General features: G+C 41.4%; 1 protein-coding gene across 8 annotated transcripts in view; it reads left to right on the top strand.

The window, feature by feature from the left end:
• Positions 1-703: 703 nt before the first annotated feature.
• The window catches only part of ubr5 (ubiquitin protein ligase E3 component n-recognin 5), a 36,560-nt gene continuing 10,302 nt past the window's right edge, over positions 704-26,961 (top strand). For 6 of the 8 annotated variants that reach the window (XM_049583041.1, XM_049583042.1, XM_049583045.1 and 3 more), the window contains exons 1-43: positions 704-931; positions 4,259-4,303; positions 4,435-4,516; positions 5,709-5,785; positions 7,377-7,496; positions 8,150-8,429; positions 8,553-8,712; positions 9,012-9,161; positions 9,986-10,197; positions 10,423-10,539; positions 10,681-10,791; positions 10,975-11,129; positions 12,223-12,340; positions 12,471-12,655; positions 13,846-13,955; positions 14,441-14,553; positions 14,735-14,881; positions 15,021-15,132; positions 15,261-15,415; positions 15,512-15,709; positions 15,999-16,209; positions 16,526-16,652; positions 16,877-17,028; positions 17,145-17,240; positions 18,260-18,383; positions 18,529-18,626; positions 18,966-19,123; positions 19,488-19,579; positions 19,682-19,828; positions 20,015-20,133; positions 20,639-20,765; positions 20,910-21,039; positions 21,480-21,640; positions 21,782-22,021; positions 22,331-22,454; positions 22,705-22,816; positions 22,955-23,086; positions 24,153-24,410; positions 24,523-24,791; positions 25,108-25,319; positions 25,630-25,863; positions 26,207-26,280; positions 26,385-26,557. In XM_049583041.1, coding sequence (XP_049438998.1) covers positions 870-931; positions 4,259-4,303; positions 4,435-4,516; positions 5,709-5,785; positions 7,377-7,496; positions 8,150-8,429; positions 8,553-8,712; positions 9,012-9,161; positions 9,986-10,197; positions 10,423-10,539; positions 10,681-10,791; positions 10,975-11,129; positions 12,223-12,340; positions 12,471-12,655; positions 13,846-13,955; positions 14,441-14,553; positions 14,735-14,881; positions 15,021-15,132; positions 15,261-15,415; positions 15,512-15,709; positions 15,999-16,209; positions 16,526-16,652; positions 16,877-17,028; positions 17,145-17,240; positions 18,260-18,383; positions 18,529-18,626; positions 18,966-19,123; positions 19,488-19,579; positions 19,682-19,828; positions 20,015-20,133; positions 20,639-20,765; positions 20,910-21,039; positions 21,480-21,640; positions 21,782-22,021; positions 22,331-22,454; positions 22,705-22,816; positions 22,955-23,086; positions 24,153-24,410; positions 24,523-24,791; positions 25,108-25,319; positions 25,630-25,863; positions 26,207-26,280; positions 26,385-26,557 — 6,279 coding nt within the window. In that variant the 5' untranslated portion in view covers positions 704-869. The remainder of the gene's footprint in view (positions 932-4,258; positions 4,304-4,434; positions 4,517-5,708; positions 5,786-7,376; positions 7,497-8,149; positions 8,430-8,552; positions 8,713-9,011; positions 9,162-9,985; positions 10,198-10,422; positions 10,540-10,680; positions 10,792-10,974; positions 11,130-12,222; positions 12,341-12,470; positions 12,656-13,845; positions 13,956-14,440; positions 14,554-14,734; positions 14,882-15,020; positions 15,133-15,260; positions 15,416-15,511; positions 15,710-15,998; positions 16,210-16,525; positions 16,653-16,876; positions 17,029-17,144; positions 17,241-18,259; positions 18,384-18,528; positions 18,627-18,965; positions 19,124-19,487; positions 19,580-19,681; positions 19,829-20,014; positions 20,134-20,638; positions 20,766-20,909; positions 21,040-21,479; positions 21,641-21,781; positions 22,022-22,330; positions 22,455-22,704; positions 22,817-22,954; positions 23,087-24,152; positions 24,411-24,522; positions 24,792-25,107; positions 25,320-25,629; positions 25,864-26,206; positions 26,281-26,384; positions 26,558-26,961) is intronic. The other 2 variants (XM_049583044.1, XM_049583049.1) reach the window with 2 other exon arrangements.

The raw sequence follows: 26,961 nt of genomic DNA on the forward strand, positions 1-26,961 counted from the left end.
AGTTTTTAAAACAACTAATTTATGGTGGACGGAGGGAAATGCATTCACCACAAGGAGGGTCAAAAAACAAAACAAAACAAAACGAACAAACAAAAAAAACCCTAGCCACATCCCTCCTCTGAAAAGTAAAGAACAGCCCCTTATTGTATACTCACTTCTTTTAAGTTGTAAGATGGATTCAAAATAGAATCTATTTATTCTATAACTACAGAATGTGGGTCTGTAAGTATAGTAGTACTTATTGGACTACTTATATTAATTCTGATGGTTCTTACATGTTGGTAAAATAGCATATAGAATTATTTATTGTTGTGTGTTTTTACAGCACAAAAGCACAATTATCATGTGTATAGGGTTAGGGTGAGGGAAGAAGAACCCCTATGATCAATACTGCATTTGATATCCTATTGTCTAAGCTTGTATAGAGGTAACCTAGCGTTACTTAACCCTTTCTTCGGCCTCTATAGTACAGTAATGGATCTGAAAATGACTGCAGGTGTTCGAAAATGCAAACAACCACAGATACATTGACTGAGCTGTATGAGAACAAAGACTTTAAAGTGTGAAAATGTAGTATATTTGATTACGGTAGTGTTGCCTTTCTTCTTGAAGCCAATCCCGTCCAATTTCACACATTTCCTGTTTGTGCTCGGGGTCCAACCAGCGGAGTGGTTGCATGTGCACTAATCAACACACAGACAAGAAGCTTGGTAGAGTTAAGATGGCGGCATGTGGGTGAGGAGGCTGGGATCTAAACTCGAGGTTTTTCGCCATTAAACGATTCCTATGAATCCATATAATTACAGTTATCGAAAGAATAACAATTTCCACATCTTTCACACGCCTGTGTGTGATTTTGGATTGACCCCATGACATCTATACACTTCGTGGTTCACCCGTTGCCCGGGACCGAGGATCAGCTCAATGACAGGTATTTTGTTGCGGCCCGTTGATAAGAAGAATTTAAATGAATATCTACGTACGGGTTATGGTATATAGTTTTAGATATTGTATTTGCGAACAACGTTGACATTGTCATGCGTTTTCAGCCTGGTTTAAATAATTTAAATGACCCCCCAGGGTTGAAACAAGGCCCGGCATCTTGAACAATCCTCGTTAGCCTGCTGCTACCCAAACAGTCGGTCCGGTGCTAGCTAGATGCTAGCCCGTTAACTGACCATCGTACGAATAGCTAACACTAGCAGGCTGTTTCCTTGATTCTCTGGAAGGATTGGCTCACAGTCAAAGTTGAGATAGACAATGCGGGTTGGGGGATGGGGAAAAGAGAGGGAAATAAGGGTCGTAAAACGGAATTTTGTAGAAAATATACGAGTTTTTGTGCATGTATTACATAAACATTGTTTTGAAATGTGTCAGTGTTTGTTTTGTGGGCGTCTCGTTGATTATCATGATCAATGAAGTAGCTAACGTCAGCTAACAGACAGCTAGCTGCTAATGCTAGCAAGCTAATTTGCTACCACGCTCTTGACAAAGCCAAATATTTGTGTTTCAGTGTCTTTTGTGTCGGGGTATTTTGAGAGTTTAGTGGCCCAGCTTATTTGTCATCATCTTCGGGGATAAGAATTTCATTTGACTGTTATTAACATTGCGTTGCGAGATTAAGTTATGAAGCGAAGCACAGTTAGCAACACTGCATTTACATTAATCCTGTTATCTACTTTAGTAAAGGGACAAGCCAAGGTTTATGAAGTGTTTATGATCGATGCTGGATTATTCAGTGTTCACATGATCATACACTTTTCTTTTCACTGTCACCCAAATACCAGCAGTAACATTATACTCCGACAGTTAATTTAATTGCACACAATATTGTTAGTAGTGACATGCTGGCATGCATCGCACTGCGTTTAATGGGTTTTCTTTAGGAAAATCAAAAACTGAAGAGATCATGAGACAGTAATAGGTGGAAGAAAGGTCTAGGAAATTGTGTGTGACCTGTAATTTGGCAGAACATGTGATTTATGATAAACCTATTTATATCATCCATTGAGATTGAACTGATTAATGAGTTGTTCTACTTAAAGACAAAGAGGTTAGGAAGTGTTTTTAGAATGACCTTGAGATTAAGAACTGGGTACAGTCTTAGAGTATTTGAAAGCTTTTTTGCAGGTGGACGTACTATCTTACACTGGGGGACCCACTTTGTTCTGACTGATGGGAAAGCTCAGTTACTTTGCTGGTTATGCTGGTTATTGAGAAAGTCACTCAGACATCTTGGTGGTATGGACCATTGGTTCCTTAAAGAGGTCATGGCTGTTTCATCCCCAGGCATGCATGCCATTGCATGCTACAGTCACCATGTGCTGCTGGGAGGCCCCCTCCTCTCTCTTCCCCATGAAGGAACTTGCAGTTGTCAAAGCAGATAAGTGCCTCTATCTGAAGTAAAAAGGCTTGGTCCAGCTTGGCTCATTTGAAGCTCTTGCCTGGCATGAACATCCGGTCAGATTTCCTCAACCCAATGCCAGTGGTTTGTTTGACCTAACGGAGGTCTGCATAGACACATTAGTTTAGCGCAGAAGAATGGCAAATGCTATTCCTCCTGTAGTGTGATGGATGTTTAATATATTTTTGCTGTGCTTTAGTGAAACTGTTTTCAGTTGCTCATTGAGGCGAGTAGACTCTGCATCTGTGCTAGAGTGGTTTGATGGGTAGGTTAGTGAATGACTGACCTGGATGATGTGTGAATAATTTTCTGATACCTTCCTGTAGTGTTTGGATTGCTGCATGGGCTTTTATTGTTCTTCTGTATTGTGAGGAGATTTCCGCATTTATTATTTGTATCTCTCACAATTTCGTGTTATTTTAGACTTTTCTTTGTCAGCCTGAGGGCATGTTTCATTTAGCAGAGTAATGACAAGGACAATGGAAAAAAATGCAGCATATTTACATTTGAACTTTGTACATCTATGTGGACATTTTTTCATTCCTCATCTCTTGTTTTTGTGCAGTCATGAGCAAGATTTCTGAAAGTATTTTCTGGTTTACACCTGGTATGATGTAAATTGTGTCTAAATAGTTTTCATGCTCCATAATGGCACTGCATTTACACTTACCACTAAAATGAGTTGTCTTATTCTTGCCTCCCATCCAATAATGCCAGTTGGCATTTGTTGACATCCTTTCTTTTGCGTTTGAATGAGGTCATTCATCACAACAGGTGACCTGGTACTTCTATATCTGTGTGTAATGACCACGTGGAAGAAACAGTTTGCAGAACTATATATTCAAGATGACAGCATAAGTCAAAGCAGTGGGAGGAGTCAAGAGTTGATGCATGTTTCTTCACAAACACTACGCAATTTCAAGCACGATACAATACATCTCCTCATATGTGGTCAAGCATGTTTGGATTAATGCTAGCCTATTTCTCCAGACTGTTGGGATGTTTGTGTATATTTGATGTGAGTGTGGAAGTAAACGGAAATCTGGAGTGCAAACAATGAAGAAGGTAATTAGACAGTGAATTGCAACAGGCAGTTAATTAGGTAGACTGCTTTGAAAAGAGAAAGAGCACACTATCGAATATATAGTTTTGGTAGTGTCTGTACATATTTATTACCAGTGCAGACATTGTTATATTTGAGTGGCAGGCTTGACAATTGCTTTGCTCTATTGTAGTGAGGAGAGATTTTGGCTGGCAGGTGTTTTAGAAGTAAAAATCTTTTTATAACCCTGGAAATGCAGTGTTTATTATTCAATTTTGAATTCTGGAGTATTTGGGAATCAATGAAGCAACTTGATCCTCAATGACATGGTGTTAAAAATATGCAACAACTCTGACTCGCCTCTCTGGTTAGCATCTTCTTTATAGTAATAGCCAATGGGGCTCATGGGTACTGCAGTTTTTGGCGGTATTTGACATATCAAACTAACAGTAAAACATTATGCAGAAAACTGAATTTGCCATAATAACCAACATATGCTATGCTCCTAATTTGCCTTATATTTGTTTGTTTATTATGTTCAACAAACTTGTGAAAAGTAATATATACTACATATGCTAGTATGTCCTGGTATTGCTTTGCTTTATGAGAGAAATTGAAAAGATGAGTTGAAGCCATTTGTAATGCACCTAAATGGTCTTTGTTAGGGTAAATCAACATGATTTATGTTATCCATGGGTCATGTTTTAAAGTGTCTTCCTGCACTGCATTTCTGAATTGCGCACATTAATCTGCATTAACTGTTTTTTAAACAGGACTTATACTCATTAATTTTGTCTTTCTCTTCTTGCCAGGCTCCGTGAAGTCTCAGAAAAACTCAACAAATACAGCTATAATAGGTAAGTTGGTGTCAGCATTGCAACTGAAGGCTGCTTTGTTTAATTTCATCAGTTGTTGTAAACAGGACCTTGGTTTTAATCCTGTATTTGTCTTATTTATCTTTGTGCTCCTTTTATTTTTTCAAATGCAGTCATCCACACCTCAGTCTGCTGGAGCAGGCTACCCTAAAACAGTGTGTTGTTGGTCCAAACCATGCCGGATTTCTCCTTGAGGTAATGCTATCAGACATTACATCATTAGCATTGATGAAACACTCAGAGATGTAGAGTTTATGTTTATGATTAATTTATTGCTCACCAAAACAGTTCAGTATAATAGGAAGATTTCACCTCAAATTGGGTCACTAATATCAGACGACCTTTGACTTTGCTTTAAAATACCGGCTGATTTGCTTCTGTTTTACTTTCTGGCTGTGTAGAAATTGTGGACTAGATTTAACAGATTACATGTGGTGTTTATATTCAGGACTCCACCACAGTCGGGCTAATCCAATTTGATCAGGGCTATAGACACACTGAAGAGGCATGAAGTGATTAACCTTAGTTTGTATATTTGAGCTTTGACAGAAATGTCAGCAAACTGGGGCATGCAGATGGAATCGGTTCAGGATGAATGTGGAGTCAGATATTACACCTTCCATCTTTGCAATGCAGTTGTGCATAAACAGACATCAAACATAATGGAGCGGCAATCTTAATGTCTAATCTGATGGCACAGCAGTGTTCCCATACATTGATTTATTTGTGCCAACCCACCACAATATCAACATTGAGTGTCTCATTGAGTTTCTATTTTATTACTGTTTAAAATGAGTAAATTTGTATTTAATTGCAAAGTTGCGCTCAGTGCAACAATTCCCTCAGCCCCTCCTTCCACTGCTCTCTCTCTCTCTTGCTCTCTCTCGCTCTCTCCTTCTCACAAACACATTGACAACGGACCTGTCCGCATCTATTGTTTTTCCAGCCTAAATCAGATGAAACTGGCTGTGTTTCCATGGAAACTGCTGTCATGTGGGTCCTGTGAAATATAACAGCTGCAGTAGCTTGGAAAATAGCGTGATGGGGCACTGAATTTGATGAATTTATTATTAACTATTAGACCACAACTGGGACAAGACTTAGCTAGCTGGCGCACCCCGTGGTCTCTGGCTTCATGCGTTTGGCTATAACATTAATCACATATTCCAGTATACAGCACCTCTTAAATACTAATGCACAGTAATAATTTGCACATACATGGAGGTGGGTTGTTAAGTGGCTTTATGTTGTTATTTTATGCTGGGCTTTATGTAGTTTTCAATTCCTACTTTGATAAATTGCACTCAACATTAAAATACAATATTTCCTTCTTTAAGAGTTTTCTCTTGTCAGATCTGTGACACTAAAAACAATGCATCTCTTTTAGGATGGACGTGTGTGCAGAATCAGCTTTGCTGTCCAGCCTGATCGCCTGGAGCTCAGCAAACCGGATGGCAGCGATGGGTGAGAGACTTCTTTATGATGCGATCTGTCCCGGAAACAGTTTTAGCTTTGGCACCGAGTTGGAAAACAGATTGCTTGTGGATATGTCTAGAACAAGACGCACTGAGCGTGCTCAAGCTTACTGACGGTGGTTGCTGTGATTTGAATTCGACTCGTGTGCCCCTATTGGCTGAGTATGAAGCTGTTGGACTTGATTTCACTTGTAGAATGATACTTTGTCTATGTGCTACAAAGATTTCAATCTTTCAGGAGTAAAACGTGTCTGAATACTTTACAGGTCTATTCCCTGAAAGTCCTCCCAACAGACAGCTGTTGGAATGGGGGATGCTTTGGTTTTGTGCTTGTTAAGATTATGTTATATATTAAGTCATTCTTAATACAGAGCTGCTTTTTGGAGAGTTATTCCCCAAAGCTAAATCCATTCCAGTGACATATTTGGTTTCTAATATAAAATATCTCTGTCTTTATTCTGATTTTTACACCAAACAACCAACTGCAAGACAGTCCCAAAATTGTTTGTGTAACTTTCTGAAAGCTAGTTTCCTTGGCTGTACAAGTGTGTGCTATTTAATAAAAATCCTTTTTTACTAGCTGCTCTGTTTTGTGTTGGCTAGGTGAATGTATTTTTGGTGAATGTCTCATTGATAGTTGTCGATACTCTGCCAGGAGAACAACATCCAACAGTGATTTCAGAGCTTTCAAGGCCCCTCTAGCTGCTAAATATGCATGTGAATCAGGCTGTAAAAGGCTGAGGAGCTCCCTGCTCCAAACTTTTCTGCAGAACACATGTTTTTCCCAGCTGCAGACTTGCAAAAGAAGATGAGATGGTTTCACACTGTATAGCTTTTCAGTCAGCACCACTGTGGGCCGCTGGGAAGCCTATGAAAAGGAGTGTGGCAGGTTGTCTTTGGCAAGTTTGTCAGCTCACTGAACACAGCCTAATATCGTCTGTGATTTTGAATTGTATCAGAAGTTATACTGGTTGTGACAGCTTGTAGACACAGTTGCTGTTTCTCTGTATTGCATCTGAATCATTTGAATCCCTGTCTCTGTATCATTGTCCTTTGTTACAATATGGTACTAAATGTGATTGTATCTGTATCTGAATTCAGTGTTAGTCCATGGTATATGAAATGTTGGCAGAGTTGTCATAATTTAGTTCCCTTGCCACAGCAAAACACAATTTAAACTCATTATAACAAAAATATTAAGAACAAAACAGTTAAGAATATTGAAGCAAACAACTTTTGGTTAAACTCAGAAGGCATTCATTATAAGAAATCTTGAAATAGGAGAAGCAGTTGCAGCCCCAAAACCCCAAGAACTTTTAAAAAAAAAAAGGAAAGTCTTGAACGAGGAACGAGTTGCAGCCAATTCAGATTCCCAAGGGTGTTGCCATGCTAGTCTCCAAAATACCCCCTCCTGTTTCACAGTGTAATATTTAAAGAAAATGAATCCTGAACCAAGGGGTATAATTTAACAAGCCTTGGGTGAATTTAGCTTCTGTTAACCCAGGTAATAAAAGAAAGTCTTTTGGTCCTGTGTGGGACTTCTATAGGTTTGTAACTGATCTCCCATCTTTTGTTTCCAGTTCAAAGTTGAGCAGTGGTTCAGGGACAGGAAGGAGCTCCAGGCCAGGCAGGACTAGTGATCCGCCCTGGTTCCTGTCTGGCTCTGACACACTGGGCAGACTGGCAGGCAACACCCTTGGGTAAGTTCTGGCAGGGTTGACAGAGACAAACGGTCCTGTGTAAGCTCAGTGTTCAGAGCACAGCACTGATGCTGCAGTGGGTTAGGGGTGTATTCCCCGCAGGGTTCTTCATACTGAAGAGAGAACCTTAGGGTGCTGTAAAATGTAATGGATAAATGTGTCCACCAAACGGCATAAATCAAAAAAGCATTGCCATATTCACTGACTCTGCTAAATTTGCAGAATGCAGTCTTCTCTGTGCTTTTGCTATTAGTGACCACTGGAAAGTTCCTCCTCAAAATATAGTTGTTGTGGGTCCTGATACTGAAGTTGTGCTGAACCGAAATAGCTGCAAAATAACCCTCTTAACTTGCACCCTTACAGTTTAATGTTGAACTGAAACAAAATGAAAGTAAAATATCCTACATATGTAAGCTTTTGCTCTTAGAATACCTGATTTAAGTCAGAAAAAATTGCCATCATTTAGTTAATTTCTTCTTCCTTTAAATGCCGCTGATGCAAAACCTTCTCAGTCTGTACTGCCCTGTCTTCACTGTCACAAAGGCTGAACCCCTTCGTTTGCAGATGTGTGCGTGTTTTGAGTCTGCTCTGTTAGTCAGATGGTGTTTTTTTGGCAGTTGTGTCTGACCATGGCCTTGCACTGTATGTAACAGGAGTCGCTGGAGCTCTGGTGTTAATGGAGGCAGTGGAGGAGGTGGAAGTGGAGGAGGAGCAGGGGGAGGTGGAGCTGGAGGTGGCAGCAGTGGAGGAGGAGGGGGCGGCAGTGGAGGCGGTGGCGGAGGCACGTCGGGCAGGTCATCAACAGCAGCCCGCGATTCCCGCCGACAGACCAGGGTGATCCGCACAGGAAGGGATCGTGGCTCGGGCCTGCTGGGTAGCCAGCCTCAGCCAGTCATTCCAGCTTCTGTCATCCCAGAGGAACTTATTACTCAGGTAAAAATATTTTCTTTGAAATTTTCTGAATTGGAATAAAACAGTGCACACTTACCTTCTAATCTGCAGTAACAAGTGAATACCAATAAAATGTGTTTTCTGCTTTGTTGTCCTTTATCTTAGGCCCAGGTTGTCCTTCAGGGGAAGTCCAGGAGTGTGATCATTAGAGAGCTACAGAGGACCAACCTGGATGTCAACCTCGCCGTTAACAACCTGCTGAGTCGGGATGATGAAGATGGAGATGATGGAGACGACACAGCAAGCGAGTCTTACCTCCCTGGAGGTTTGTCAAAACAAAAACAGCAAATGGAGACAGAAAGGACAGTGGCTTATATCAAGCAATATTATTGTGTTTTTTGAATAAGCTCAATTCCATTAGCCACATAAATACTTAAGAAGGGAGTTCAGGCTCAGCAGGAGTTCACCATATTAAAATATAAATAGGCCTGTGTGGAAGAGTTATACACTGTTCAAATAATTTAATTATAGTAATTGTAACTGGCAAGGCAGTATTTGGCAAATTCATTAAAGAAATATTTTTTTGTTAAACCTTGCATCCTTTTGTGCCTTTGCCCCCTGCAGAGGACCTGATGTCCCTGTTGGATGCTGACATTCATTCAGCTCATCCCAGTGTGATAATTGATGCCGATGCCATGTTCTCTGAAGACATCAGCTACTTTGGCTACCCCTCTTTTAGGCGCTCTTCACTGTCTCGCCTGGGATCCTCCAGAGGTAACTCAACAACTCACTTCTGACAAGTTAAGGCAAGACAGGGTGTTAGACAGGCTTTGGTGGCAACACTGGTGATGGCTTTTGTTGTGGGGATGGAGCTTTAATAGCTTATTAAAGATAAGACAACAGTAGCAAAAAAGTTGGGAAAGCAAACGCAGTGTTTGTTCAGTATGTTTTTTTAGATGAACTGTAAAAAAAATTGCCAGTTGCTTTAGTTTTGAAAAAGATAGATTTATGTAACAGGCAAAGCCTTTTTAAGACCAGTGACAGAAAATATTTTCCTCTTTGCCTTATGTATACTTAAGCTAGTCTAGGTTTTGCAGGAATTAATGTGAAATGAAATGGTATTAGCTTGTTTGTTTGCTGGGGAAATTTTCTCTTCAGTCTGTTAAGCTTGACTTGTAATATGGGTGTTTGGTTTAACAGGTTATAAATGTTTGGTGTTGTATGCTGCATGGCTGTAGTACATACTGAGAGCTCTCTGAGAAAGGCCCGCTAGGCCCACCTGTCTTAACAGGGACCCTTAAAGGCAGTCTATTCTAAAAACCCTACCTAGCCCACTTTTAGCCCATATGCATGCTTTCTTTCTTTCTATCTATCCACTTCCTCTTCTACCTCGCATTTTAACATATGAGCGTGCAAACTGACTCACCCATCAGTATAATTTAGACTCCCACTCAATCTTTAGTACTGCAATTTTGATTTGCATTACAGTGATTCTAAAGAATCTATCTTTCTCTCTCTATTCTTAAAACTATGTTGACGGGTCTTTCCCAGAGAGTGGCTTACTTCTATCCCACTGGTGTGACCTTATTGCATACCAGTTCTCCTTCTTCCCTTAGAGCGCGACTCAGAGCTGTTGCGTGAGCGTGAGTCTGTATTGAGGTTACGCGAGCGCCGGTGGCTGGACGGGGCCTCGTTTGACACAGAGCGAGGCTCCACCAGCCGCGAGGGTGAGCCCAGCTTGGACAAGAAGAGCATCCCAGTCCAGAGCCCTGTCTCCTTGGGAGAGGAGCTCCAATGGTGGCCTGACAAGGTAGGAGGAGCACAAACAGAGCTGTTAATTCAATATTTTATTTAAAACACAGAAATACAAACCTTTGCTATGATGCTAGTGCAGCTTTGATCTTTTACCTTTGACTTTCTGGAAATGTCTCTACAGCTGGTTGGATTCAACTAGTAGCAAATTCAGTTCATTGAACATTTAGAGTTAAGATTCGCTTGATCAGACACTTATTGAGATATCTAATTTTCTTTCCAGGATGGTGTGAAGTTTGTAAGTATCGGAGCCATGTTCTCAGAGCTGGTGGCTGTCAGCTCCAAAGGAGAGCTTTATCAGTGGAAGTGGAGCGAACCTGAACCCTACAGGAATGCACAGGTGGAGAATTCAAACTATGTCATTGGAATTAGTGTTTCTTTTTTCGTAGCAAAAAAGCATCTATCTGTTTCAAAAGCAGTGGTGTTTTATTACATGTTTTAGACCTCATATAACCAACTTTTCTGTCATTTGCTCCATCAGAATCCTTCAATTCATCACCCACGTGTATCCTTCCTGGGCCTGGCCAATGAGAAGATCACCTTATTGTCTGCCAATAGCATCAGAGCCACTGTGGCTACAGAGACCAACAAGGTAGGTGATGATTGCGACTCTTGATTTAAGAACATGTGTTTGTTCATGGTAACAGTACTCAAACACAGGAGGAGTTGTATAATTATGAGAGAATGTTTCTTTAGTTACCTATTAGCCATAGTCACATTACAAATATGTATTCAGTGAATTGTTCATCAATTTATGTTTGTGTGTGTGGTACAGGTGGCAACCTGGGTGGACGACACACTGAGCACAGTGGCCTCTAAGCTGGAGCACAGTGCTCAGGCTTTCCCTGAGCTGCAGGGCGAACGTATGGTGTCACTGCACTGCTGTGCACTCTACACGTGTGCACAGCTGGAGAATAGCCTCTACTGGTGGTGAGAACAAAAAATGTTTTTCCATGAAACTATACTGAATGGACTTATAATTATTTGTGTATAACATTGCCTCCTGGATGCCGCTGTGGTTTGTTATCCTCTTCAGTGTAGCAGAGTTGTTCATCAAAGTCAAATGCAAAACAGTAGGTTATTATAGGGCCACATCTGACTTTAGTTAGATTTGCCGGTTCAAAACGAATATTCAGTTATCTTTTTTGTTGCATATAGAGTTTATAAGTTTAAACAAGGTTCAGCTGGATGTTCATCGTGACAGTAGCATGTAGGAAACAAGCTAACTACGCTAACGATAGATCAGAAAGGTGTAATAATATTTTTTGCCAACTCTGGGTATAAAACAAAAGCCAGAGACGGTATTGTAAGTTGCTGGGAGCTGTAAAGTCACCACTTATGAGCAGAGGAGAGAAGATTTTGTTATCTCAAAGCCTTACGGTGCAGAGTCTCTCCTCTTCTGTGCTGCTGTATTGTGTCCGAAGCTGTCAAGAGCAAAATCTAGGGACCAAAATGTCCCCAGAAGTACACTACACAGCTCTACTTGAAGTAATCTCAGTCGACTGAGGGGTCTCCAAAGGATGATTTGAATCTCTGACTTTCAAGGGGCAGCCCTAATTTTAACATTTCTAGTTCACAGTGTTAGTAATAGGAAGAGCTTCTGTTACTGCATTAGTTAGTTGCTAGTTGCTTCAATAGAAGGTGGGTGGTATTCATCCTAGGAAACTTAGGAAAATTATGGCATTGCAATTCTCTTTGTTCATAAAAGTACAGTTATTCTTAGTAAGTTTTGCCTTGCCAGAAAACGGACACTATACTTAACATGATTTAAGACCTTTATTTGAAGTGTAGAAGTCCCTTGAATTTTTTTAAATACACCATACACCCTTGTTTTTTTCTGCATTCTTGTGACAGAATACACAATGGGGACATGTAGCAAGTAATGCAAATTTTCCTGCAGACCTGACATTTAGAAAGGTTTACAAATTGATGTGTGTCAATTCACAATGAGAGTGGTATATGTCAAGGAAAGGTATAAATGTCAGCAAAGTTTTGACTCTTTGATGCTTGTGTCTGTCTGCAGGGGTGTTGTGCCTTTTAGTCAACGGAAGAAAATGCTTGAAAAGGCCAGAGCCAAGAACAAAAAGCCAAAGTCCAGTGCTGGCATCTCCTCGATACCAAACATCACCGTGGGAACACAGGTAAGACAGAATTTCCTGTTTTAATGTTTATTAAAGGTCTGTCTTAAGACATTTTCTTCAAGAGTCCTGGTATGAGCTCAGCATAAGCCTTGCAGTTAGTGTAAAATAAATTTGCCGATTCCTTCCTAAGGTGTGCTTGAGGAATAACCCCCTCTACCATGCCGGTGCAGTGGCCTTTTCTGTCAGTGCTGGGATTCCTAAAGTGGGCGTCCTGTTGGAGTCTGTCTGGAACATGAACGACAGTTGCAGGTTCCAGCTGCGCTCACCAGAGAGCCTCAAAAACATGGAAAAGACCACTAAGACCCAGGAAATCAAGTCAGTTTCATTTTATGTAGAAAAAAGCTGTCCATTTTTGTTTATGAATAGTTTTCTATCATTTCATTTCAGTGCTCTTTTAGCCACTAATAGAGGACACAGACTCAGTCCCTCTGGTTACATAATGTAGATATTGCAGTGGGGACAATATGCCTATCCCCAGATTTAATATGTATTGGGTTTTGATATTAACAATTTATTGTGTTTTATTTATTTATTTATTTATTTTTTTACAATAGACTATTGCAAAAGCTGAATCCTACACTTCTTTATTTAATGAGACATATTTCCAAAAACAATGCATATCTCAGGGCAGGCAGTCTGTCTGACTTTTAATTCAGCAGCATAATATACTGCATAGAAAAGTGGTAAATGAAGTTATGACTGTTTTTATGGTTTTCTCTTTAATAGTTTTATTCCATGAAGCACTCTTAGATATTGCATATTTAATATTAAATATTGAATTGAAGTAACCTTCAGTCCCTCTAGGATTTCATGGAGGTTTTTGCGATATTTGTAGGCATTTTTTCCTCTCTCCTTTTTTGAAATGACATTGTGGGGGCAAGTGAAAATTGATAAAAATGTCATGCTTTCGGAGCCTGTTATTTTGAGCATTCAGTGTTTCCCACAAAATTAGAACCCATTTGTGATGGTAAGCCTGGTTGGGGTGTGACATCTGATCACCCTCAAACAGCTGTTGCTGTCCTTTGATGCAGCGTTAAAGGACTATCTTTGTGAGCTGCTCTCCTAATCTCTTTGGTCTGTTAGTATGACCTAACACAGCACAACGAACAGGATCCCCTACTTGTCATAATTAAGCGTTGGGCAGAAGCCCTGCAGGAGCGGCTAACATCTGACTGACTTTAATTGCTTTAAATTGTCAAATTTCAAGTTGTAATGATTGGACAAGATTGCAAGGTTACACAGAATTTATGGGAATTAGGCTGAACTTGTGTTGATTGTTGTGATCGTAGCACTCTGCGGACACAGAAACTAAACAGTTACATCTAGCTTTCCCTGGTCATCAGGCTTGCACTGTTCCCTATATATTGATTTGTATTCTGCCACAATATCAGCATTAACTGTCACGCAGTGATTATTAGTATTTTTTTTAAGTGGATACGTTTGTATTTTATTGTAGAGCTGTGCTCAGCGCATTAATTTGCTTAGCCTGCTCTGCTAACCCACAGGACGGAAAGCAAGCCAGAGCTTGTGAAGACTGAGATGGGTCCCCCTCCCTCCCCAGCGTCTACCTGCAGTGATACCTCCTCCATTGCTAGCAGTGCCTCACTGCCCTACAGTATGTCAGCTTTTCTCTTGATATCTCTTCCCTCTTAACCTCCAGCTCTCTCAATAACACTGAAGTCTTGACTTTCCTCTCTATCTCCCAGGCACAGAACCAATTTCTTTCTCACTCTGTGCTCTCATTAGTCCTTTGACTTTGAAACAGATGGTGCACAGGCTTTTATCAGCAAGTTTTTTCCCTCTCCCTGTTCTCCCGTGAATGAAGTATGGCCAGTTTACAATATAGACTCTGGTTTGTTTGGTTGCCTTTTTTGCCTGCTTTTAACATATGAACCATACAGCTAGCTGTCAGTGGTGGTAGTTAATTTTCCCTACTTCACACTTGTTGTTATCACCTGGTCAGCAGTATATTTTTTCACAGATAATTTTGAGTATAATCCCAAAACATTTCCAATCCATTGACGTAAATGTTAATTTAGTGTCTTAATTGAAAATTCTGTGACCACAGGAGTCAAAGTAAGCATGTCCTACTATTTTCAGAGCGAAGGCGTTCTACCCCAGCTCCCAAAGAGGAAGAGAAGGTGAATGAGGAGCAGTGGCCTCTCAGAGAGGTGGTGTTTGTGGAAGACGTTAAAAATGTTCCTGTAGGAAAGGTGGGTACATGTGAAATGTGGCAATATATCGAAGATCAACTGTTAATGCAAATGTAGTAATATAATGCAGATGTTAAAGTCTCTGGCTTCTCTCATACCCTGCTATAAATTATAAAAATGCCTTCCTGGTTTGTCATGACATCTCAGTTTCACAACGTATCATCTTCATACTATGTTCTAGGTGCTGAAAGTGGATGGCGCATACGTTGCTGTGAAGTTTCCAGGGACATCAAGCAGCATGAGCAACCAGAGCACTGCAGCTCCCACTGACTCAGACCCATCATCACTGTTGCAGGACTGTAGGCTCCTCAGAATAGATGAGCTGCAGGTATGAACATAACTTGATCCTATATTGCTTGTCTCCATCTCAGTATGTGGAGTTCAGTGTGAATGTGTCTGTGCCAGTGTGAGAATCTCTCCACCTGACATTCATATTAATTTACTTTTCTTCAATCTTTTCCTTGCAGGTGGTCAAAACTGGTGGGACTCCTAAAGTTCCTGACTGTTTTCAGCGCACACCTAAAAAGCTCTGTATACCAGAAAAGGCAGAGATTCTGGCTGTGAATGTTGACTCCAAAGGTAAGTCTTCGCCTGTGTTTCTATATGTCAGTGTATCTTTGATATACGTTATCAGTCTGTTGGTTTGGTTATTGGTAGTTTTCTCTAGATTTGTATTTCTGATTCTTAACTGACTCTCCATCTTCCAGGAGTCCATGCAGTGCTGAAAACTGGTAACTGGGTACGGTACTGTATCTTTGACCTGGCCACAGGCAAAGCTGAACAGGAGAACAACTTCCCCACTAGTAATCTGGCCTTCCTGGGGCAGAGTGAGCGCAATGTGGCCATCTTTACTGCAGGACAGGTGAGATGCTCTCCCAAATCAGTGATTTGTTTTTGCAGTTTTGCACCTGCCTTACTGTATACTAATCTTTAATGTTGAAATTAATTTTCTTAAAAGGAATCTCCCATCATCCTTCGAGATGGAAATGGCACAATCTACCCTATGGCCAAAGACTGCATGGGTGGCATTCGAGATCCTGATTGGTTGGACCTGCCACCTATAAACAGCCTTGGAATGGGGGTGCATTCTCTGGCCAACCTCCCCTCTAACTCCACAATTAAAAAGAAAGCTGCTATTATTATAATGGCTGTTGAGGTAAGCATGACCTTATAAATACAATGTGAAAAAAAAATATGGCCAAAAAATACATTACTAAGTAGATGACCATGTAGATGTGGTCAATGTTGTTTTGTGCCTGTGAAACTTATCTCAGTGACCTTGCAAAAAAACCCAAAACACAACACCTCAGCAGTTTTAATATGGTGGTTCCTATCACATTCCTGCCCATAAATCTGTCTGAAAGACCAAAAAGCAATGCTGTCTTAGTCGCAGTGAGACTTCAAAGACATAATCAGTACCCGCTTGTCGTCCTCTTGTGTTTCAGAAACAGACGCTGATGCAGCATGTGCTGCGTTGTGACTATGAGGCGTGTCGGCAGTACCTGGTGAACCTTGAGCAGGCCTTCTTATTGGATCAGGGCAGCCAAGCCCTCGGAGCACTTCTAGATCATCGCTGTGATGGAAACCGCAACATCCTCCATGCTGCTGTCTCTGTCTGCTTCCCTGTTAGTAACAAGGAGACCAAAGAGGAGGAAGGTAAGCTGGTGCTTTAGACAATCCATGTCAAGATCTCCCTGGCAGCTGGGACAAAATAAATCATTACAGATTTTAAATATGATCCGAAAAGTAGTTTATCTTGATTTGCTGGTTATAGTCACATTTTTCTTCCCAATGTATTTTAGTTTTGGACTTTGCCATCCTAATTAGAAAATGTTAAATGATGAAAAAAAATGTGCAAGAAAATGACTTTTTCTCTCAACGCATAATTCTAGTGTGCTCCTGTGTCAGTTTAATTGCCTGTTTCCCCAAGACTCTCCTCTCCATGCTAAGTGACCCTGCTGTTTCATTTCAGAAGCTGAAAGGTCGGAGAGAAACACATTTGCAGAGCGTCTGTCTGCTGTGGAGGCAATTGCCAATGCCATCTCTGTGGTCTCAAGCAACAGTTCTGGGAATAGGACTGGCTCCTCCAGCAGCAGAGGGTAAATGACCACTCAAACTGTTTTTGCACTCAACAGAATATTAAGTTTGTACAGAAAACTGTACAGCATGTACAGTGTTGTTCAAAGTACACAAGGCTCCCTATAAGAAGGGAATATTTTTGCTTATACTGTCAGTGAACAGATCTTCAGTAAATAATGTAAACACAAGCAACACTAATGGTCTTAATGTCAGTGCCATGTTTTATTTCGTGTCATGTCATAAGGCTTCGTCTGAGGGAGATGATGCGGAGGTCTCTAAGAGCAGCAGGTCTTGGCCGTCACGAGTCTGGCCCGTCATCCAGTGACCACCAGGACCCTGTGTCACCACCTATTGCCCCACCAAGTTGGGTTCCTGACCCCCCACCCATGGACCCTGGTCAGTGCATCTCTACGAGACTGTATACCTAAGTTTATCTGTGTCTGCTCTTTAGAGCCCTTTCAGATGGACACTGTCATTGCAATGTAAAACAAGATATATTTTTTTTTCAACAGATGGTGACATTGACTTCATTCTAGCACCAGCTGTAGGCTCACTCACCACTGCCTCAACTGGGACCAGCCAAGGACCCAGCACCTCCACCATACCAGGTACTTGACATCGTCATCATAGAAAAGGAATGAGAAGGAGACAGTAGCTATGCCGAAAAATCCATAGTATATACTAATTCTATACATTATGTGCTACATGTTATGGCTGGGCAGTTGGGCAAACTCACAGACACCTGCACAAATATATCAGCAATTGCAGGTTGTTGGGCTGACGGTGGCATGATACACATTGTCACAGTTCACTGTTTTAGTTACTCTAAAAATGTCAACATACTAAAGATTTTATACTAACAATACAACATGGCTGTCAATCGAACTGCAACTTTTGAATGTTACTCACAATTAAAGTTCACATTTCTTTGGAGCTGTTTCAAAACAAACCAACATTATTTCATTTTTTCCAACTCTAAGCAGCTCCTCTGTTTCTTATGTGCATTGCACTGTGGAAGAACAGTGTGCATCAACGGCAGACCCAAAAATTGACCAAATTCAGATTGTATTCTGTCTGGTTCATGTTGTCACTTTGCTAGTATGAACTCACCACATACTTAAAACCTGCTCAGAATCATAATCAGTATATAGCAGGAATTGAGAACACAACACATGTTTTTTACTGCTAACTAACCACTGTTAGTTTAATTGCATTAGCCTGGAAGCGCACATAGAAAAAAACACAGATCCTTTTCAGGCGGTATTATTAAAGGCATACTGTGCAGGAATTGTCGCTACTGTTCATATTGAGAAGGATTACTTTTGTATGAATCTATGCAGTGTTATATTAGGAAAATCCTGCACAGAATTCTTAGGTACGTGCTGAGATTATATTGTAGAGATGCAGACAAAAAATTGTGAAGAGTTATTTTCCTTCAGAGGAATAATCTGAATAAGTGCACATGACTAAATGTAATATGACATTCTGGTATGTTTCAGAATACATCATCTCTGTGGTACCATTGTAAATTAGTCCATCAGCTGTATACTGTTTGTATTGTGTATTCAAACTGTGTTCAGACATACTGTGTTTGTCTTCTAATGGATTGTCCTCTCTGTATGAGCAGGGCCGTCCACTGAGCCATCTGTGGTTGAATCTAAAGACAGGAAGGCCAACGCCCACCTTATCCTAAAGCTGATGTGTGACAGTGTTGTTCTGAGGCCACACCTTCGGGAGCTGCTCTCTGCCAAGTACGATTCTTTATTTCTTTATTTGATCATACTTAAAAACGCTTACTGTACACATAACTAATGCAGTTTCTTTGTTCTGGTTTATTCTTTGTGGATTTGCCTGTCTGCCCCTCATGTATATGTTGTTGTTGCTGTTGTTTGACAGGGATGCCCGTGGAATGACCCCATTCATGCTGGCAGTCAGTGGGAGAGCCTACCCAGCAGCCATCACAGTGCTGGAGGCTGCTCAGAAAATGGCCAAGGGTAAGTTAATAACTCGTCTTTCTGCTTTCTGCTGTAATCTGGTTTGTCATTTGAAGGGAGGATGTTATGATTGCAAACATTACATTTACATCTTAACCTAGAAGTTTGGGTGACCAACTAACCACCACCTCTGTGAATAAATTCTGAGAGAAAATCTTTGTGTGAGTCTGATGTAATTTTAAGTGGGTAGGTAACAGCTGGAACATTGGATGTTGTCCATGAGTTACGTGAATCGTGACCTAGTTAGCTGCCCTGCTTTCAACAGTGAAACTACTCACTGTAACTGGCATTCCTCAGTTTCGTTATTCTCCTCTTGTTCCTCAAATGTCTCTAACACAGTGGGTGACCCGGGCATTGCAGAGAAGGAGGATGCAGACTCTGTATTCATGGAAATGATTTGCCCCTCGGGGACCAACCCAGATGACTCGCCCCTCTATGTTCTCTGCTGCAACGACACCTGCAGTTTCACTTGGACTGGAGCTGAGCACATTAACCAGGTCAGCCCTGGAGGATATCACGCTAATGTTTAGAGGAAAGGCACTCAGAAAAAGGGATGTGTTGTAAGAGCATTCATCAGCGTCTATATAGGATGGGAATTTTTTTGATAAATGAAAGGTTTGAAGACAGTTATGTAACTGATAACTCAATAAGCCTAAAAATGAGAGCGATTAAAACGATCATTTGATTACTGCTACTTACTTGATGGGCCAACTTCTGTAGCTTCAGGGAGTGTTCCTTTTTTCACTGCACAAAGGAAGCCTCACTGATTTTAGAGACAGTGTTTGTTCAGCTCTTTAATTTATAATGTTCTGTTGAAAGTTGGAACACTGGTATTTTTCATCACAATGACTTTGCATTTAGGATATCTTTGAGTGTCGGACCTGTGGTTTGCTCGAGTCCCTCTGCTGCTGCACTGAGTGTGCAAGGGTGTGTCACAAAGGACATGACTGCAAGTAAGTCCTAATTTTGTGTCTTTTTTTTACCATTGCTCTTCATCACCTATATTCCACACTAGGCCTCGTGCACAATCTTAATTTGCATCTGTTCTTTCCCAGGCTGAAGAGGACCTCTCCCACAGCATACTGTGACTGTTGGGAGAAGTGTAAGTGTAAAACGCTGATCGCCGGCCAGAAGGCTGCTCGCCTGGATCTGCTGTACAGGTTACTCACAACCACTAACCTGGTCACAACACCAAACAGCAGGTAAGACCCCTGTGTTTTCTGTATGAGCCAAGAGTGGTGTTCTATTAGTGCTTCATAATTGCCATATAACTGTGGGAATTACCAGCTAAATCACCTTAATTGTATTATTTTGACACAGAACAGATCTCATATTGTGCAAGTGAGGATTAAGTGTTATTTCTGACTGTTTGTTTTTTCCATCTGCAGGGGAGAGCATATATTACTGTTCCTGGTGCAGACTGTTGCCAGGCAGAGTGTTGAGCACTGTCAGTACAGACCACCACGCATCAGAGAAGACAGGAACCGCAAGGCTGCAAATGCAGAAGGTAGGTTCAGAATCCTCCAATTAAGTGGCCTGCGGTCAATATGAGATGTTATCAGTGAATATCCTCATTTCGTTTTCCTAGCTGCTTACCATTGTCTGCCTTGCACTAGACCACTAGTACTGAATGTTTAGGAAGGAGGTGTGCTTGGGTGGAAATGGTGACACAGACATGCTTTGGGGATTTCAAAAGAAAGGCGTGTCTTACAGATGATGATACGAATCAGTGTTTTCTTTTTGCATTGATGAGATTGGATTTTTGATTACTGAATCAATATGTCAGTCCAGATTGATGTATCCCTACACTCTTATTACTTGCGTATTACCTACTTTTAACCACCTATAATCAGTGCAGACTAGTGATAAACAAATTTTACAGACATTCATATGCAAATATTTTTCAACTAAATTTCAGTACTCACTGTGTTCTAGGCTGGAGCTTTTTTTGAAAAATGATTCTTTCAAGCATCTGGTGTATGAAAACATTATTCTTCTTTTCTCTCTTTCAGATTCTGATATGCCAGACCATGACCTTGAACCTCCCCGTTTTGCTCAGATGGCTCTGGAGAGGGTCCTGCAGGACTGGAACGCCCTCAAGTCTATGATCATGTTTGGCTCTCAGGAGAATAAAGATCCGTGAGTATCACAACAAAAACAGCACTCCCTGCATTAAAATTTGGTTGGTAATAAGAGCTTGAAAGACTGCTTAGTTTGTGTTGCTCAAAGAACTGAAAAATGCCACGTAAAAATTTAAAATTCTGCATTTTGTGTATGTCCTAGACTTAGTGCCAGCAGCAGAATTGCCCACCTCCTGCCTGAAGAGCAGGTCTACTTGAATCAGCAGAGTGGCACCATTCGCCTTGACTGTTTCACCCACTGCCTCATTGTCAAGTGTGCTCCAGATATCACCGTAAGTCCAGTTTGTTCATCAGCATCAGGGACAACATGACTGTTTTCCTCCATGGCTTCTCAATTCATTACACTCCTAATCTGTGTGTACACAAACTGTTAAACATAATCTCCATTTCTGAGTCAACTTCAAGTTAATTGTCAATATATAAAATAATTGTATATTGTATAATTATTTGCAATGAAATGCATTTAGCTGGGCTCTTAAAAATGAGATATATATATATATATATATATATATATATATATATATAAGAAATAAATGAACACACCAACACTAATGAAGAAATCCAACAATGAGTATTTCTTGCTTAGGAAAACACCAAATGATACCTAATATCACCAGTGGTGATGCATTTTCTTTGGTTTTTATTGCTGTTACCAGACCTTTGCACTTGTAAGTATTTTGGTCGTCAGATATTTTTTATTCTCCTTTATTAGTTCATAGACACTTTACTGGGCACACTAGTAAAGGAGCTGCAGAATAAGTACACTCCTGGCCGGAGAGAGGAGGCGGTCAATGTTACCAGGAGGTTTCTACGCTCTGTTGCCCGGGTATTTGTCATCCTCAGCGTGGAGATGGCCTCGTCCAAGAAGAAAAAGTAAGAACACAGAGCATCAGAGTCTTCTTATATCAGCTCGATTCTACCAAGTGGGACTACACAACGACATCATTTTGACATGGTTGTTTTTTGAATTCACGCGAAAGCTGATTTTGTCTTTTGTCAATTTCCTTCACATAGCAACTTCATCCCTCAGCCCATTGGGAAATGTCGACGGGTTTTCCAAGCTCTGCTGCCCTACGCTGTGGAGGAGCTGTGCAATGTAGCAGAGTCGCTGATTGTTCCAGTGCGAATGGGTATTGCAAGACCAACTGCTCCTTTCACTTTGGCCAGCACCAGCATTGATGCTGTTCAGGGCAGCGAGGAGCTCTTCTCTGTGGAACCACTACCTCCGAGACCCTCACCTGACCAGTCCAGCAGGTCAGTTGGCTTTAGGGCTTTAATTTTCCTGAATTTTCCACATAGATTGCTCTGGCAGCTTTTGACTATTTATTATCACTGTGTTATGGAAGATTGTAATGTGCTTATATTGTATCAGGTAGTTGGGTGGGTTAGAGCCTCAAGTTAATGTGCCGAAGTGCAGATATGATTTCAAATTTCCCTGAATTATTGAGTCATTCACTAGACTTTTACTTTGAGAGAAGAAACCAAAAGGAACAGGAGATGGTTGATTTTTCTTATTCAGTAGATATAATGACTTCTGGTCTTGTGCTTCATTTTTTTCCCCAGCTCCAGTCAGACAGCTGCCTCTTATATCATCAGGAACCCCCAGCCTCGGCGCAGCAGCCAGTCTCAGCCTGTCAGAGGAAGAGACGAGGAGCAGGATGACATTGTGTCAGCAGATGTGGAGGAGGTGGGGAGCCTCATTATAAAATCATTAAGGCCATAATGAGCTTTGCATGCAAGTGAATCCATGTGTATTTGTGATTAGTTTCAAAGAATGTAGGATGCCATCTAGAGCCCACGCTGTTGAGATTTGGATGAATATTTTTATTTCTATTTTTCCTTAGGTTTACTCTCATGACAGTATAATGAGATTGTGGGAATAGCTCTGTCTTGCCTCAAAGTATTCGCTCTTAGGATCTGTTTTGTTTGTCTTTTAGGTTGAAGTTGTAGAGGGAGTAGCTGGTGAGGAAGACCACCATGATGACCAAGAGGAACAAGGAGAGGAAAATGCTGAGGCGGAGGGGCAGCATGATGAGCATGACGAGGATGGTGAGGCTTGCCCTACTTTTTACAGGACTGCAAAGGAATGAATGACGCTGTTATGAGTTATTCATAATGTTTAGTGAATAATTACTTGTATCTACAATCCCACCCAACAGTGAGTGAAGCATCTGTCTCTGCTTTCAGGAAGTGACATGGAGCTGGATCTGCTCGCAGCAGCTGAAACAGAGAGCGACAGTGAAAGTAACCACAGCAATCAGGATAATGCAAGCGGCCGCAGGAGTGTCGTCACAGCAGCCACCGCTGGCTCTGAAGCAGGTTGGCCAACAGCTGTTTTTAATCTTTCAGTTTAGATTAGATTTTCTTTTAAATCCCCGTCATAAAACATTCTCCTCAGTCTCTAAGTACTGTTCCTCTTCAGAGTTTTTGGTGGAAATGCGGTTCCCCTATCTTATTGACCTCCTTTAACTGAAATCTTTCCAAATCTTTGTAAGGCTCCAACTGCTCACTAAATAGAAATTGCATTTCTGTCTTGCTGCACTGTGGTGTATTTTTTTCCTTGAATTGCAGACTAATTCAGTCCTCACAAAACCCTTAGTTCTTAACAGTCAGCATTTTGGATTGTGGGGATTTATGTTTGGAGAGCTAATGATACAGCAGACAAAATGGTCCCTGGCTGAATACCCGATGTATTTCATTTGCAGGCAGTAGGGTGTCCTTGGCATTTCCTATTTTTGGTATGAGCTCCTTTTTACTTCAATGCATATACAGATGTCAGGGCAAGAGTGACTTTGCAAAGTGCATACACAGTTTCCGGCTGAGAGTTCCTTCAGTTCGTCCCTTTCTCACATTTCACTGTTATTGTGTCTGTCATGTTTAACTAATAATGTCACTCATCACAAGTGTAGTCTTGTTGTTCCTTCACCCAAATAACAAACTAATCAACTTGTAGCTTTTCCAAATGGTGTGGTGTTTTATTTTCTCCTCGGCCATCTAAAATGTATATTTCTTATTAATGATGGTGTTGTTAATATTCCACATAGAATATTCAGTACAATTGAGACATTGCTGTTCTTTCTGTCTAACGACATTTTTGATAATGTTAAAAAAATGCAGAAAATGAAGTCATATTAATTATTAACTGTTTTTTAGCACAAGTTGATCAACAGAGTGCAGGTGTTGTTTTGACTCGAAGCCTCAGTGTTTTCACCATCATATTAGTGTTGTTTGGCCTTGTAGTGGTGTGATTCACTAACCCGCACTCCTGCCTGTATAAATCTGATGTAAAAAACAGAAAGAAATGGAAGTGAGATGAACACAAGCCATTAAATTTGTCTCCTTTATCTTTTTTCTTCATCCCCTCTCCTCCTCCTCCTATCTGAAGGTGCCAGCAGTGTCCCTGCCTTCTTTTCAGAGGACGACTCCCAGTCCAATGACTCCAGCGACTCCGACAGCAGCAGCAGTCAAAGCGACGATGTCGACCAGGAGACGTTCCTGTTGGATGAGCCACTGGAAAGGACGACCAGCGCTTCCCATGCCAACAGTGCAGCCCAGGCTCCTCGCTCCATGCAATGGGCTGTGAGAAACACCCCCAGCCAGAGGGCCACTGGAAGTGCACCCTCCAGCTCCTCAACACCTGCTGGTCAGTGGAACTTTGTCTGTGAGAGTTTGTTGTAAAATGCTTATTTGTGATTCCAGATGACTCTCACAAAAATTGTGTGTATTGATTTTGCCTGTTATGATCTTTCTCACAGCAAGCTCCACGGGCCTGATATATATTGACCCTACCAACCTGCGTCGCTCCAGTGCGATCAGCTCCAGTGCTGCTGCAGCGGCGGCAGCCCTGGAGGCCAGCAACTCCAGCAGCTACCTGACATCTGCCAGCAGCCTGGCCCGGGCCTACAGCATCGTCATCAGGCAGATCTCAGACCTCATGAGTCTGATTCCCAAGTACAACCATCTAGTCTACTCCCAGTACCCTGCTGCTGTAAAGCTCACCTACCAGGATGCAGTCAACCTGCAGGTAAGATACTCTGCCATCTGTGGCGATCCAAATACTCCACTACCTTGCCAAGGCACCAAGAGAGTGATTTGTGAAAGACAATTAAAATAACAGTATTTGTATTATTTTCTGAAATAATCACTAAACAAACAATGCATATGTTGGAAAAAAGGATAATCATTATGCAGTGGTGCCAGGAAGTTGTTTGCCATGACCATTGTTTAAATAAGTAAAAGACTGGTTTGTAAAACCTCAACTTCTGCATCTTGACTGTTTAATGATATGCAATATGTGATATTGCATAATGCAACCCTCAACCCTTCGTTTGTTGGACCAGAACTATGTTGAAGAGAAGCTGATTCCCACCTGGAACTGGATGGTGTCGATCATGGATTCCACGGAAGCTCAGTTGCGATATGGCTCAGCTCTGTCATCTGCTGGAGACCCGGGTCACCCCAGTCACCCACTCCATGCCTCTCAGCACTCAGCTCGCAGAGAGCGTATGACAGCCCGGGAGGAGGCCAGCCTCCGCACCCTTGAAGGACGCAGGTAGGAAACAGCAATTCTTCTTTGTCACATTTATTAGCCTGACCAGCAGTGATAATTAGTCTTGAGAGAACACCTTTAGTCTTGATCCACCCAAAATCTAAGAAGACCTGAGACAACCACAGACAAAATCAGCAAGGCCCCTTTAATAGTCCAGATATTCTTTACATACCCCATCTAATTCTGTCAAACTTGCACAAAATAGTTTGGTCTATACTTTGTATTGAATTGTTAACCCCATGTTTATAGATTCCTGCTTTAGTGAGGTTTGCAGTGTTTTCACTTGTTTTGCATGCGTTGTGTGTTCTTTCAGGAGAGCCGCTACCCTGCTAACAGCTCGCCAGGGCATGATGTCAGCGCGCGGCGACTTCCTGAACTATGCCTTATCACTGATGCGCTCCCACAATGATGAGCACTCTGATGTGCTTCCTGTGCTGGATGTGTGCTCTCTGAAACATGTGGCCTACGTTTTCCAGGCCCTTATCTACTGGATAAAGGCCATGAACCAGCAGACCACCCTGGACACCCCACAGATGGACAGAAAGAGGTAAATGAATAGAACAAATGAAAATGCTGTCTTTGTATTCAAAAATGGAGAGTTTATTAGTGGCAGCATAGCTATGCTTGGTTACTAGCAAAAAGAAATCCCACAAGTTGTGTTTTTGTAATGACCATTTTTTGAATTTGTGATCATGGGTTGAAATTTGCATCACTATATGGCCAATGCATAGAACTATGTATGATAGCCACAGAAACAAAACCCTGCTTTCACATTATGTTGTCTACTGTCTCACTTGACGAAGCAAACAGCAAGAACAGTGGTCGATAGGGTTTGGATACATGCCACTATTTTTAAGAGTATTTGTAATCCACTTTAATTTTCTTTGAAGGAATCGAGAGATTTTGGAACTGGGTTTGGACAATGAGGATTCTGAACATGAGAACGATGAGGACACCAATCAAAGTAAGCCAGACAGCATTAATAGTCAGTGTGTCAGGAATATCAAAGAACTGCTTGGTCCTTTTAATGCGTGTGCAGACAGTTGATTTGTTTCTGCTTTACCTCAGGTTCAACTCTGCAGGACAAGGATGAGGACCCAGTCCCTGCTGAAACGGGTCAGAACCATCCCTTCTTCCGTCGCTCTGACTCCATGACCTTTCTCGGCTGCATCCCACCCAACCCCTTCGATGTTCCCCTGGCTGAGGCCATCCCATTGGCAGACCAGCCCCACCTCCTGCAGGTCAGAATTGCTGCTCAGTATATTATGGAAGGTTTAAAGATGCGTGGTCCATAACCTACATAACATTTAACAGCATGCTACATATGCAGCACCATGCCATCTAGTGACAGTGATGACAACTATGCTGGTGATGTGCATGTCTCATGGCTTAGCAGTGGCAAGGGAAATAAAGAAAACTATGGAGCCCCAGATAGAAGATGCAGAAAACATGGTCTGTCTGTTCTGCAGCCAAGTTCCTTTTTATATTGAAAGACAATCTCAGCCAGATCACTATTTTAGCCACAACATCGAGGGGTGCTTTCACATATGTAGTTTGGTTCACTTGATGTGGACCAATGACGGTATATAAAAGTGGACAACACCATTCTACTTCCTTCCACTGTACAAAATTGAAGCCAAAGTAT

The sequence above is a fragment of the Epinephelus fuscoguttatus genome, linkage group LG8, assembly GCF_011397635.1.
Source record: "Epinephelus fuscoguttatus linkage group LG8, E.fuscoguttatus.final_Chr_v1".
Classification (NCBI taxonomy): Eukaryota; Metazoa; Chordata; class Actinopteri; order Perciformes; family Serranidae; genus Epinephelus; species Epinephelus fuscoguttatus.